General features: G+C 42.4%; 2 protein-coding genes across 2 annotated transcripts; both read right to left on the bottom strand.

The window, feature by feature from the left end:
- Window positions 1-5,371: 5,371 nt before the first annotated feature.
- On the bottom strand, window positions 5,372-8,643 carry LOC133819555 (uncharacterized). Its single transcript, XM_062252828.1, has 4 exons — window positions 7,507-8,643; window positions 6,665-7,423; window positions 6,097-6,563; window positions 5,372-6,016 (listed from the first exon to the last, which is right to left on the bottom strand). The coding sequence occupies exons 1-4, from the start codon at window positions 8,231-8,233 to the stop codon at window positions 5,495-5,497; spliced, it is 2,475 nt and encodes an 824-aa protein (XP_062108812.1). The 5' UTR covers window positions 8,234-8,643; the 3' UTR covers window positions 5,372-5,494.
- Window positions 8,644-12,882: 4,239 nt separating this feature from the next.
- Window positions 12,883-13,729, bottom strand: LOC133819554 (calcium-binding protein CP1). The gene has a single exon (XM_062252827.1). It carries the CDS (start codon window positions 13,652-13,654, stop codon window positions 13,178-13,180), a length of 477 nt encoding a protein of 158 aa, XP_062108811.1. The 5' UTR covers window positions 13,655-13,729; the 3' UTR covers window positions 12,883-13,177.
- Between the last annotated feature and the right edge of the window lie 1,177 nt (window positions 13,730-14,906).

The following is a 14,906-nucleotide window of genomic DNA, read 5'->3' as shown; positions in this document are numbered from 1 at the left end:
TGTACGCCCTAAATATCAACGGGTTATTAGCGAGCTGGGAAATGGCATAATTCTATCAGCCACGTGGAGGCCACCTACCCGGAGCTACTGTTACAAGTCTCTACCTCTTTAGCTCGAGATAACCAAAGGTTTAGTGAGATTACTAAGACATCGGATCAGCAGCGTGGACACCACGAGCTAATACTACATCAAGCTCAGGGTACGAGCTTGGGTTGACACCTCCAACCCTTTATAAATTCAACCACGCAATGTAAACGTGCATATTTCAGACATCACGTGTCTACTCCATTCCTGAATTCTCAGACACGCAGCATAAACGTGCGTGTTCAGGCACCCCACGACTGGTTTGGGCCATGCGGCCCATTATCTCCCTTACCTATTGATTAGACCACACTTCATTGTCAGGTTTTAGGAATTAATCATGAATGTCGCAGAAGTGACATGATGGGTAAGAAGGTCACGGGATGACCTCCTTTGCCAACACCCAGGTGTCCTCTCCCTATAAACATGGAGACCCTGGGAGTTGCAAGGGGTTGGCTTCGAATTTGTAAAGAAATACCCTGTAAAGAATATCAAAGATATATCAATAATATTGGCTGGTGGACTAGAAGGATTTTAACCTTCGAACCACCTAACAAAAGTATTCGAGTTATAATCTTACTGAGAGATCATTCATCTATTACAGTTCATCATTTAGCACTAATCCCTCTCCTTATTCATATAATTATCTGTTGCCGAAGAACCGCGTCAACAGTTTGGTGCTTTCATTGAGAGCTTTTAGATTGGTGCTATCGCAAATACCCAACCATGGTAGTCACTCGCTCAAGACATGGTAACGAGGCGGACCAACGTGATTGGCAGGAGGCCCACCATGCCGCCATATCCGATGATCAGAATCCTGAGGTTCAGCAGCGGTCGGGCAAGCAGCCAATGGGCCAAGACGACACTGGAAGTTCGGCTCCCCGGCCGCCCAATCCAAACCCGGATATCTACACGGCGATAGAAATGGAAAATGCACAGTTGAGGAGTCAGCTGGCGAAAGCAAACTAGTAGATTCAAGAGGTTTTGGCCCGATTACCCCCTCTTACAACCGACACTAACGTCAGAAAGAGGCATGGTGAGACTCATAAGTCCCACCGAGATAATCGGTCCAGGCCTAGTCGGTCGGTCAGACCCCCAACATCAAATTCTACTCCCACGTCGCACCACCGGGAAACCACATTTGAGGAACTTCCTAGGGGCGAGCAGCAATTCAGCCGATCGGTCTGAACCTCAACTCCTAGCTCACTTCCGCCCTCGAGTGCACCTAGAAGGGCTCGAGGAAGCTCGTAAAGGAGATCCGGGGAGGGCTTGCGACGACAGCCCGCCCTGGCCAGCCGTCCTGTACCCCGCTCAGACCGCCGAGCATAGGACATGGAGGATGGTAGAGCGGAGCAACCACGACCTAGCTTGATCCGTCCTGACGGGACTAGGATCGCGTCCCCAGTCAGGCATCCTCCTTCACCAATAAGATACCCATCTCCTCCCCGTCCAGTCCGAGACATTCCAGCTCATGGGAGCAGCAGGAGAAATCCTCCTTCCGTCGGACCTTCCCATCGTAGCTGGGCGCCCAGAGAAGTCCTGGATCCTCACCCCCAACGGCAGGCTCCGAGCTTTTCAAATGGAAGTTACTAGACTGGGAGTCGTCGAAGTGACATCTCCGGCGGAGACCTGCGCCAACGCTTGAGCTCGGCGCAGAGTCCTCAGGCCGCCCCGAGGGGCGACCTCCGAGATCGCCTAAACTCTCAGAGAGGAGACCCAGTTGGAAATGGCAGTCGTGCTCGCCAAGGGGAAGGCCTATCTGAAGTACGTGACAGCGGGAACATCCCATATAACCTATCTCCAGATAGGAGGGACAATAACCCGCCTAACGCGTACCATGGAACCGAAGCTATTCAGGACCAAACCCTTGAGCGTCTGGCTCAGATGGAGGAGCTGATGAGGAAGCTCTTGTCAGAAAAAGAAAAAGATGAGTACGACTCGGGGGACGAACTCGAGCTCTTCACCCCAGCATAGCAGCTATGGCGTATCCACCTGGTTTCTGTATGCCTCACTTGTCCAAAGTTCAACGGAGACAGGGACCCGTCAGATCATCTGGGTATGTTCAACACCTTGATGATGGCCCACAACATTGGTCCCGAGCTGAGATGTTTAATATTTCCTTCCACCTTGACTGGGCCAGCCAGGCAATGGTTCAAATAGAGTAAAAAGCAATCCATCAGCTCGTGGAAAACCTTTTCTGCCAACTTTAAGAGAGCATTCCGAGCTTCTCAGGCTGCCCGCGTCAAGGCCAATACCCTGGCGAACGTAAGACAGCAGCCCGACGAACCTTTGAAAGCTTACCTGAGCAGATTCGCGAACGTCGCTACTCGAGCCAGGGACGCAGACGACAGCTCCAAGCTCATGGCCTTGAGGACTGGGATCCTCGTCGGAGGCGGACTCTAGGAAGAGATATAGAGAAAGGGAGTCAGCACCGTAAACGAATTCCTAAATAGGGCCCAGGGATGGATAAACCTGAAGGAGGCGCGAGCATCGGCCGCAGAAACCAGTCAGGCCCCTGAACATCCCGCTGGAGTGGGAACGGATGTCGTGACAGCGACACAAACCGTTACACAGAATAACCAGTTTGGAGGAGGTAAGAGAAAAGGGACCAGCGAGGGCGGCCAACACGGCCCAAAGAAGAACAAGTTCGTAGAAAAATTTATGCCGGTCTACACAACTTATACCGAGCTCACACACACTAGGGAGAACATTTTTCTAGCAAACTCTGCTCGCCTCCCTTAGAAGAAGCCGGAACCGTTGAAGCACCAGAAGGGTAAGCGAGACCCTTCCAAGTTTTGTCGGTTCCACAACGACATTGGCCACAACACCGATGATTGTAGGCACCTGAAGGATGAGATCAAGACTCTCATCAGAGCCGGACCCTTGGCTCAGTATGTGTGGAATAGAGTTCTCACCAACCATCCAGCTCCAGAAGTTCTGATAAGTCAACCCGGGTCTCGGGTAGATCAGGACGTCCCTCCTCCTGTGATAGGAGGAGAGATCTCCACGATCTCCGGTGGCCCCCATCTGGCTGGCACGAGCAGAGGTGCCCAGAAGAGATACGTCAACGAACTAAAGGCTCATAATGGAGTGGAGTTCGTCCCTGAGCAGCATCTACCCAAACAGCAACGATTGGAGAGGCAACCAATCATATTCACCGAGGAAGATGCCAGCCACGTCCAGTTCCGTCATAACGACCCTCTGGTCGTAGCCGTTTAGCTCGCTAACCGGTGGGTTAGGAAAGTACTGGTCAATAATGGGAGCTCGGTAAACCTACTGTTTCGGTCTACGCTGGAAAAAATGGGTTACTCTGTCACCGAGCTGAAAGCCACCTCCATGATGCTATACAGATTCTCTGGAGAAGATCGGCAGCAATAGGAACGATCGAGCTGGTGATCATCTTGGGAGAGGGACCTCGGACAGTCTCGAAACTCCTCGAGTTTGTGGTCATCGATTGTCCCGCCGCGTACAATGCTATTTTGGGCCGACCTACATTGATAGCGTTTGAAGCCATAACCTCCATCCGCCACCTCGCGCTAAAATTCCCCTCTTCCTCGGGGATATGCATGGTTCGAGGTGATCAACTTGCTACGAGGGAATGCTACAGCATTTCTATGAAGGGAAAATTAAATCCCGGGCAGTTAACAATGACAGTCCAGGGGGGGAATGAGGAATCTTAGGAACTTGTGCCTAGTCCTGGGATTGAAAAACCTCAGAGTGCCAAAGGGGAGAATATCATCTTAAATAATGATATCGACCCCAGAGTAGGCGAGGATAGATCCGAGCTCCAGGCCATCAAGGAGCTCGAGGAGGTAAGCATCGATCCACAAGATCCCTCGAGGGTGGTGAAGCTCGAGAAAAATCTATGTAGCGAAAGGAAGGCGAAGCTGATTAAGTTTCTGCAAGAAAATCTAGACGTGTTCGCCTGGTCTCATGAAGACATGGTAGGGATCAGTCCGAGCGTCATCATGCACACCCTCCACTTGGATAAAAGCGTGCCTGCGAAATCTCAGAAACAAAGGCGCCTAGGAACAACCTGAGTTGAGGCCCTAGAAGAGGAAGTAGCCCGGCTCTTAAAGTGCGGCTTTATCCGTGAGGCAAAGTTCCCGATCTGGGTCGCCAATCCTGTGTTGGTCCCGAAGCCCAACGGGAAATGGCGGACCTGCATCGACTTCTCCGATCTGAACAAAGCCTGCCCCAAAGATTGCTTCCCCTTGCCAAGGATCGACCAATTGGTAGACGCCATGGCGGGGCACGAGCTCATGTCCTTTATGGATGCGTACTCGGGCTAGAATCAGATCGCCATGAATCCAGCAGACCAGGAACACACTAGCTTCATGACCCCAACTAACATTTATTGTTATAGGGTCATGCCCTTCGGGTTGAAGAACGCCGGAGCTACATACCAGAGGTTGGTAAATAGGATGTTTGCCAACCAGATCGGGAAGAACAACTAATCTTTTACATTATTGTATATGTTTGTGGGTGTAAACTCAAGCAACCATGAAAGGCTCTTTCCTGCTTACTTGGGGGGCATATATCCTGGATACCAACCAGGTCCTAAAACTTAGAAATTAGTTCAAATTGATTAATCGATGTTTTTCTTAAAAAGCACGAGATATCGATAAAGAATTGACGCGAACTAAGTTTTCAAATTAATATCCCGGATACCAACCAGGTCCTAAAACTTAGAAGTTAGTTCAAATTGATTGATCGATGTTTTTCTTAAAAAGCATGAGATATCGATAAAGAATTGACGCAAACTAAGTTTTCAAATTAATATCCTGGATACCAACCAGGTCCTAAAACTTAGAAGTTAGTTCAAATTGATTGATCGATGTTTTTCTTAAAAAGCACGAGATATCAATAAAGAATTGACACAAACTAAGTTTTCAAATTAATATCCTGGATACAACCAGGTCCTAAAACTTAGAAGTTAGTTCAAATTGATTAATCGATGTTTTTCTTAAAAAGCGCGAGATATCAATAAAGAATTGACGCGAACTAAGTTTTCAAATTAATATCCTGGATACCAACCAGGTCCTAAAACTTAGAAGTTAGTTCAAATTGATTGATCGATGTTTTTCTTAAAAAGCACGAGATACCGATAAAGAATTGACGCGAACTAAGTTTTCAAATTAATATTCTGGATACAACCAGGTCCTAAAACTTAGAAGTTGGTTCAAATTGATTTAACAGATGTTTTTTCCTAAAAAGCATAAGATATCAATCATAACACCAACAGAAACTAAGTTATCACCAAATGCATTGAAAAGAAGTAACCATAAGGTCGGGGCAAAAATATGTAAATAAATTGAAATAAAGTTGGGGATACCAAATTGTTTCGAGGATAAAAACCTCGTGATGAAAAATTACAAAAAAAAGTAGATGATAAAAGGAAAGGAGAAAAATCCTAAGCCCCGCCAGGCCGCTCTGATGAAGTCACCCCCTCGCCATCCTGCTCGGTGGCAGTGGAAGTCTCCCCAGTCTCGGAGGGCGCCACTTGTTGAAGGCGAGCTTTAAACTTCTCCAAAAAGGATCCCCACACGTCCGGCCCCAAGAAGGAAAAGTCACCATCTTGGTTGAAGGTCCAGTAGTGGTACAGCATGGCCTCCATGGAGGAGCTGGAAGCTGCCCTCTCCGCCACGAGAGCAGCCTTGGCCTCCTCGACCTCGATCTTCGCGGCGTCTAGGGTGACCCTGGTGGCCTCGGCCTCCTGCAGCTTGGTCCGAGATGCCTCCAGCTCGGTCTTCGCAGCAATCGAAGCGGCCTGCGCGACCCTCTCATTTTCTCGGGCAGTTTCCAGAGCCGCCTTGGCATCTCGCTCCTGTTGTTGAGCGGACGCAAGGGCGACCTGGGCAGCCTGGTGCTCGCCCCTAATCTCCTCGATCCTGGCCCTGGACCGAGATATGCTCCGTTGGAGGGCCAAAGCCGCCTGCAAGACCAAAAGATAATAAGGCAAGTGCCTTAGGAAAAACAAACAAACAGGAAGAACCAGTGGCAAAGCCAACTTACCATGAGGGTCATCCCCAATGAAGACTCCATCACGTTCTCGGGGCTCCTTGTCTCGATCTCCCGCAAATCCCTCGGGGTGGCGTTGTAGCAGTGGTCCACCATGTAGGTCACGGTTTCGTAGACAGTCCCCCTAAAGGCCTCGGGGACTTTCTCCAAGGCCTGGGGGTTGACCGGGACACGCACACCGGGGGTCGGAGCTGACAAGGTCCCAGTGGGCACCTCCTGTTCCCGAGTAGGGACAGGAGGTCGCGGGGGAGGTGGAGCCATCTTCTCTACTGCAGGAGGGGGTGGAGGCACTTTCTCTATGGCGACGGGGCCTTGGTTTTTCCCCTTGGCAGGAGACTGGGAAGAAGTCCCAGTGGTCTTCTTGGCCAGCTGGAGCATCTTCACCAAAGGCCCGGAGGAGGGGTTTCCTCCATGGAACATAGACCGCAGAACGTTGTCCCCAGGCTGCGACATCTCCTCGTCTGAAACGAAGACAGCAAAGCATTAATATGCATGTAAAAATATTTATGTGCAAAACAAAAAAAGAAAGCAGAGCTTAAGTATGTATTGAAAAGGATCCTACCCTCCGAGCTAGAGGAGGATTCTATTGTCACGACCTCCGACCCCGGATCTTCTATGGGGGAGTCTAAGATAATGACTTCGCGGGTGAGAGGAGGCTCTGGCTCCGGATCCACCTCAGAATTGGACTCCTCTACATACTGCCTAAGACCCGGAGCTACTACGCCCTCCAGGAGGGAGGGCCACGATCTAAGGTTGGTCCCGTACTCCTCAAAGAAGGTCGACCTAAAGGCCAGGGTATTATCTACTACTATGGTACCCCTAGGGCGGCTCATGTCATGACACAGCACGAGCTGGTCAACACATTGGAGTAAGGTGATGTCACGATCTGGGTCATTTTGGTGGCGGTGAACGGGTTGGCTGGGGTTAAACCTAGCAAGCCGTAGGTCTGCAGTGGCCTTGTCTAAGTCCCTAAATAAGTAAGGGTTACCTTGGCCGGAGGGGCTGGCTGCTGCGCCGGAATGGGTCCTCTCTGCATTGACTTCCTGGGCGACCTCCAAAGCTCGCTTCCGGCGCACGAGGGGCACCTCGTCCTTGTCCTTACCCGCGGCCTCCTCCTCGGGGATGGACGCCATCTCGTGAGCAGCGGGTATGGTCCGCGGCCTCCTCAAGGCCAGAGTCTGGCCTGGGGAAATTAACTTACACACCAGCATCGTCTCGTCAGACACGAGCTGGCGGTAATCTTTTTCACTTTGGGGGAGCCCTACCAAGGTTTCGTACTGACCCCCAAGGGTCACTGACTTAGTCGTCCTCGCAAAAATAGCTGCATGATAGTTTTAAGTCAGCAACGAATGGAAAGAGACTAATCAGTGGCAAGCTAGCGAGCTAAAGTTAGAAGGGACTTACGAGAACGGTTGAAATAGTGGTATTCGCAGTTGCGAAACCCCTTTGACATGAAGAATTGATCCTTGAAGTCATTGGGGTGGCTGGGCAGCTCGATGATCGCAGCCGAATTGGGAAAACGAGTCAGGTAGTAGAACCCGTCATCTCGCCCCCGTTGTTCCGGGCTGGCTTTGAGGCAGAAGAAGTAAAGGATGTTTGCAGGTGTGGGGACCTCCCATTCCTGCTTCAGGAACAAATACTTCAACCCCGCTAACAGACGGTAGGAGTTAGGGGGGAGTTGGAAGGGGGCCAGTTTTATGTAATTTAAGAAATCCGCGAAATACTGGTCCAGGGGAAGAAAGGCCTCAGCATTGAGATGTTCATCGCTCCAGGCCGCGTACTCCTCGTCGAGCGGCGCGCAGCTCTGCTCCCCCTCAAGGGGAGGCCGGGCGTCCAGGGCGCCCTTCCCAATCTCTATATTGTGGGAAAGCATTATCTTGTTAACTTTCCCCTGGGTGGTGACCTTCGAGGCAATCCTCTCGGCCTCGAAAAAGGCGTCAGGCCCCACCTCGACCTCCTTCTCCACGGTGGGACCAAAGTTGTGGATCGGGGAGTCTGTTGCCACCTCTTTCCCTTTGCTAGCTTGCTGGGATGACGAGCTGCCAACACTCTTCTTGGATGCGCTCTTCTTGGGTGCCATCTGGTCGCCTAACGAACAAAGAAGAAAGTTTAGAAAAGGGGACCTAAGCATAAGAAGAATCTAGCGCGAAGGGTTTCCTTTACACGGGCTGAGGTAATCTCAGCCCGCGGCGAGTGAGACCACGCGGTTCTATGAACACACGCCTGTGCGCCCAATAAGTCCCTGATTGCTCGGGATCCATGTGTCAGGAGGGTCAGGATAAAGTTTTCCTTAGAAGGAAAGTTTCGAAAGGCAAAACCGCCTGTGAAGCGTGTCCCCTAAGCTACCCGGTTTTTGCACCCTAGAAACTTGTTGTTCCAAATAGGCATAAAAAATTTTACCCAGAAAATCACCCCAGAGTTGTATCCTATGAGTCATGCTCCTAAGCACCTTTTCCTACGGTTGATACCCCTAGGATAAAAACCTACGCATAAAATACCAGCAAAGAAGAACAAAAGACAAACACTGCATGCGCTAAGGAGAAAGTTTACCTAAGCAAGAGAATGGGAAAACATTTAAAGCATGCAACAAACAGAAAACTTACAGAAATTTTTGCTGTAGAAAGACTGAAGGGAGCGTCTGAGTTAAAGTCCTGTTGGAATCGTGATGGACCCAAAACGGGTATGTTTTAAATATTTATACTCGCAAGCGCACAAATCGTATTTATAGAATAGTGTTCGTGTAAGCACGAGGTCGAACCCAAATGAGTTGTCTAAAATCGAAAAGAAAACTATTTTAAACCAAAATTAATAAATTCTAACCTAGCTCCAAAGATTGATGCAAATTTGTAACAATAAAAATAAAATAAAAGACAATAGTATAGAAATTAAAGACAATATATATAAATAAATAAAAGACAATATATATAAATATAAATTAATAATAGAAATGAAGATAGTAAAATAAAGATTATTAAGATAATAGAATCCACAAAATATAAGTTCAATAATATTTATAAATACATTGATTCCCAAGTTTTAGTGATAGTTAAAATAAATTAAACTATCATTTTCAAAATAGATTTATAATTTTAAGCACAAATTAATTCTAAAAAGATAGGATATTTCTTCACTTTTCTAAATTATAATTTCAAAGCATTTAGTGTAAATCAATCTAATGAAATAACAAATAAATCAATGAACATTATTTATAAGGCAAAACATAATATTTTTGTTCTAAGCATGGATGTGTACAATTTAATGACACATCTTATACAAAGAATATTATGTTTTTGCACTAATGAAGAACAAAGTGTAAATATGTGCTAACAATAAAAAATACATGATATTTAAGATGAAAGAAGATATTTGAAGAAGAAAATTCCATAAACTTTATTGCACAAAATGGGAAATCAACATACAAAATAAATACTATCTAGTTACATAATGTTTCATCATCACCTTAATAATCTTAAAAAGATTAGAAACACATAACTAGAATAACAAATACAAACTAAAAATTACAAACATAAATAGGAAAATTTGGAGGATGAACCCCCAAATTGTTCCTCTAAAAATACATGGAAAAAAAATAAAAAGAAGAAGAAGATGAAGAGAATAGAGAGGTTTTGAAATGTGTAGAGTTTTTGGTATGGTAACCTCCCTCTTCAAATGGACACCCTAAATCCCTTATTTATAGCCAAAAATGAGGTATTAAAATAATCAATTTAAATTAATTAAATTGATTAAATTAATTTAATTAATTATAATATGGCAAATAAAGGCAAATTATAGGGTGTAATAATTATGTTTTGGGGTAAAATGTGTAGAAAGTGTAGTAAAAAGTGGTATTTTTGTCATAGGGGACAAATGGTACACTTGAGTAATTTATGGGCTCAAGAATAATATAGCATGCAAATGGGTGGCTTTGGCAAATGCTAGGCGGCTGGTGCTTTGATTGCTGAAGGAGGAAATGCAGCTGGAGAGAGGCGTGGACTGCTGGTTGAGCAAGGGAAAGATGTACATGGGAGCTGATACTTGGTGTGATGTACATGGGAGCTGTTGGGCGTGAGGGGCAGCTGGAGGTGTGATTGATGAAGGAATGGGCATGGGCTTGCTACTTGGGCCTGGGCAGGTGGGCCTGAATTGCTTGGAAAAATGCCAATTCCCTTTCCTATTCTTCACAAAAATGCCATATTTTTTCATCATTTTCATTGCTTTTCAAGAGCTAAAATAATACCACATAATTCCTACAAAATAAGTATAAATTAAGTCATGATAAAATATTTTCAATTATAAAATATACAACAAAAGTTCCATGAAAATATTAATTAAAACTTAATTTACTTAATCATTTAAGCTCAAAATATAACATTTTTTTACCACAAATTAAACTACAATAATTCAAATAATTAAACCACAATATATTACAACAAAATAATTATAAAAACACACAAAAATATATAAAATTAAAATAAGACTAATAAATTCAAAATTACTTAAAAACTTAATAAATCAATTAAAAATTCAAGAATTAAGCAACAATTAGCACATAAAAAGTGGTAAAATAACTCTATTTTGTAAAGTTATCAAATCGCTGGTACCGGGGTCACGAAAGAGCCCTCATGTCTGAACCTCAGGAACGTTGGGAATAGTAACTAAGAGAAAGAAAGGGTTTTGAGACTGAGAAGGAAGAAGAAAGAAGATGAGAAAAATTTCAAATAAAAGGGTAGCTCATGCGAAGGGTGGCCAGCCTTGTATATACATAAAAGGCCAAAGGATGAGGGCCGTTCGATTGTCTTGATGTGGGATACGAGGATCACTACTCGAAAGACGAAACGACGGCCGAAGATAGGCTAGGCCATTTAATGCGGTTCTCGGAAGACGGACCGTCGCCAACCACGATGCTCCATGTATCCGATACCAGCGTAATGGGCGGGATATGAAGAGTCCCCAAAGAAGCCTAAAAGCCCCTACTGTGGCCCCAGGTGACGTCATGTGCCACAAGCAGGGGCTTAGGGGAAAATATACGCCCTAAATATCCACGGGTTATTAGCGAGCTGGGAAATGGCATAATTCTATCAGCCACGTGGAGGCCACCTACCCGGAGCTGCTGTTACAAGTCTCTACCTCTTTAGCTCGAGATAGCCAAAGGTTTAGTGAGATTACTAAGGCATCGAATCAGCAGCGTGGACACCACGAGCTGATACTACATCAAGCTCGGGGTACGAGCTTGGGTTGACACCTTCGACCCTTTATAAAGTCAACCACGCAATGTAAACGTGCATATATCAGACATCACGTGTCTACTCCATTCCTGAATTCTCGGACACGCAGCATAAACGTGCATGTTTAGGCACCCCACGACTGGTTTGGGTCATGCAGCCCATTATCCCCCTTACCTATTGATTAGACCACACTTCATTGTCAGGTTTTAGGAATTAATCATGAATGTCGCAGAAGTGACATGATGGGTAAGAAGGTCACGGGATAACCTCATTTGCCAACACCCAGGTGTCATCTCCCTATAAATATAGAGACCCTGGGAGTTGCAAGGGGTTGGCTCCGAATTTGTAAAGAAATACCCTGTAAAGAATATCAGAGATATATCAATAATATTGGCTCGTGGACTAGAAGGATTTTAACATTCGAACCACCTAAAAAAAAGTATTCGAGTTATAATCTTCCTGAAAGATCATTCATCTATTACGATTCATCATTTAGCACTAATCTCTCTTCTTATTCATATAATTATTTGTTGCCGAAGAACCGCATCAACATAAACATATAGTATAATCTACTGTGAATTAGTAACAAATTATTTTAAAAAAAAAACTAGCAAGAAACTTAAATTTAAAATCTACGTATAATATTTAATATTATATTAAACATATAATATATAATCTCTTATTGTCACTCCTAAATTTAAAAACTAGAACAAATATAAACTTAAACAAAAATAAATAAATTATTTAATTAAAATAAGATATTTATTTAAAATTTATATGACATTAATATAAATTTAATAAAAATAATTAATAAATTCTATAAATTAATAAAACTAAACTATTGTGCTAGATATAAGATAAAAGTCGATGTATATAAAAATTATCTTTTAAAAAAAATTGATGTGTGCAACAGCTATAAATCTACGTAAACAACCAAAATTATATTATATTTTATTAAAATTAGACCAAATTACACATAATAATAATAACAACAGATGATTAATTATATTTTCTCAACGAAAAAATAACAACAAACACCATAATTATATGTTTAATCAGATCATCAACACAGAAACAAAATTAAGAATTAAGAGTGTATTTGAAAATAATTGTATAATTATTAAGCCTAATAATTTTATATTTGAGTAATTATAATATTTTTTTAAAATATAAAATTTGTTTAGATATCAAACAGTAATTAACTATGAATTAATATTATTATGTTTTCTAAAATAATTAGTAATTATACATACAAATAATATTATAATAAATATTATTTAAAATTTATAATAAATAATAATTGCACAATATAATTACATAAATATTCAATTACCTCTAATTGAATATCCTCTAATTACATAATATAAAGTAATTACTATCGAATACATTTAATTCTAATTACCCCTAATTTAGTGATTGTCAAAAGAAAATCAAACTGACTCACTACACAAGCACACAAAAAACGAAAATTTGTCGCACTAAAATTATTTTTAATTGCCACAACCTCGCATAAAAGTACATAAAAGCTCCCAGAAAAGTAAAATTAACAAAGATCTCAGATCAATTCAGATCTCATATTGCTTATAGTCACGTGCAAATAATTGTCCAATAAAAAAGAGCCTTATGTGGTGGCAAATGGCACTTTTCCAAATTGGTATGTGGACAGGAATGCATGACGGTGCAAATTCCTAAAATAATACCAAACAAAGTTTTTTTACAGCTCCTTCTAGAAACTACCATGGAAACTTTCAGCTGAGCTGGAACCTCGAGTACTATTCTACTCCCACCGCTTCAATTTTTTTAATTTTACATTTTTTATTAAACAAAAAAAAGTTATGATCAAGTCAAACTTAATCAACGGCCAAGATCTTAAGCCAACCTTGGTACGAAACGCCTTGCTTTTCATTACCTCCGCCCAGAGAAATCATAGCCTTGATTTCTTCATCTCCCGTCGGAAACCCCGCCATCTCCATGTAGCTCTTCAAGTCCTGGTGGCTTAGCCACCCGTCGCCGTCCTTGTCCATAACCTTGAACGCTTCCTCCATCAATCCTCCACCGCGCAGTCGGTTCGTGCACCCGAGGACGCGCTCGAACTCGTCGAACTCGACGAATCCGTCTTGGTTCGAGTCCGCCGCCTTCATCATCGAAATGATTTTGCTCTCGTCAGCGCCGGAGCTCGAGAATCCGGCGTAAAATGCGCGGAGGTCTTCGCGGCTAATCTTTCCGTCGCGGTCGGTGTCGAGTACCTCGAACGCTGAGCGGAAACCTGATACGGTTGTGGTGTTCGCCGTCGCCGCCGTGGCTAGGGTTCTTCCGGAAGGGCACATTGTTACAACCTTTGTCTGTTTGAAAATGAAAAGGTGGGAAGAAGAAACGTGTAAATTGGAATCAAATAGTCTGGCGCTGGAGAATGGTATTTATAGAGTTGTAAATGGGCCTCCAGAGAATTGGGGGCCCACGAGTTTAGCTTGGTCTACAAGGTCCAATACGCACGTAGTGATGCAATTAAATAACAACCGGTCCTTTGTTTGACGATATTTCATTATTGCGGAGACTTTTATTTATTTTATTTTTAATATTATTTTTCGACCGACCTCAAATTAGGGATATTTTGTAAAATGTCTTTTCTGAAAGGCTCTTTGTTTTTTTATTTGTTTTAAAGTTAGTGAATACATGGCCATTAATAATTTATGAATAATATTATTATTATTATTTTAGTGGGCATGAATTTTGCAGTTTATTTCCATTTAAAGAAATAAAAGAGAACATATTCAAGCATAAAAAGTGGCATCTGTCTACAACTAATGATGTGGCTTTCAACTATATGAGCATTTCTAACCATGTAAAAAGTTTGTGCCATTTTATATTTAACACATTTAAAAAAAAAGTATAATTATAATAGTGTTAAAAAATATGTTAAATTCGGCACATATTAAAAATTATGCTAAATTTGACACAAAATATAACATGAGCCAAATTTAATATATCAATAAATGTTATTTTTTTTATTTATCATATTACTACTAATTATTATAATTTAGTAGTAGATAATTAATGATCAACTATATATTTTTATTTATTTTAATGAAAAAAAATGAAATACATAATTTAGATAATAAAAATTAATTTTTGTATATTTTCAATAAATATTAAATAAATTATTAATTTTTTTGTATTAATTTACATATTGTGTATTAAAACATAATTATAAATATTAAATTAAATATAACACTAACTTGTTTTTTTGTGCAGAATTTGTCCTTAAATTTATATTTTAAGTTAGAAATGGTGTAAGTTGACATCTGACACTTACTAGTGGGACCATTTAGCTAAGGGTCTCGTTCAGTGTTCAAATTTAATTTTATGTTTTTAGAATTATAATACAGTGGAACCACATAAAAATCTTGATTGGTTAATTATTTTGAAAAACTCTCATTTCTTAAAGACACTCAAATTTATCAAAGGGCTTGGAATCCACTTGTGCTACATATAACCAATCAATTTTTTTAAAATACTATTTTTAATACATAAATTCAGATTATATATTCCAATACAGCTTTTCGAAAACATAATTTTCTA

Source organism: Humulus lupulus, chromosome 2 (assembly GCF_963169125.1).
Source record: "Humulus lupulus chromosome 2, drHumLupu1.1, whole genome shotgun sequence".
NCBI lineage: Eukaryota > Viridiplantae > Streptophyta > Magnoliopsida > Rosales > Cannabaceae > Humulus > Humulus lupulus.
This window is presented reverse-complemented; position numbering and strand designations above follow the sequence as displayed.

What these genes read in the sequence shown, in the direction of transcription:
- LOC133819555 (XM_062252828.1), bottom strand. Translation starts at nt 8,233, where the DNA reads ATGCTTAGGTCCCCTTTTCTAAACTTTCTTCTTTGTTCGTTAGGCGAC. An exon ending in CCACTATTTCAACCGTTCTC is followed by an intron (nt 7,424 to 7,506) that starts GTAAGTCCCTTC and finishes ACTATCATGCAG; the next exon opens with CTATTTTTGCGAGGACGACT. An exon ending in ATCCTCCTCTAGCTCGGAGG is followed by an intron (nt 6,564 to 6,664) that starts GTAGGATCCTTT and finishes TCTTCGTTTCAG; the next exon opens with ACGAGGAGATGTCGCAGCCT.
- LOC133819554 (XM_062252827.1), bottom strand. Translation starts at nt 13,654, where the DNA reads ATGTGCCCTTCCGGAAGAACCCTAGCCACGGCGGCGACGGCGAACACC.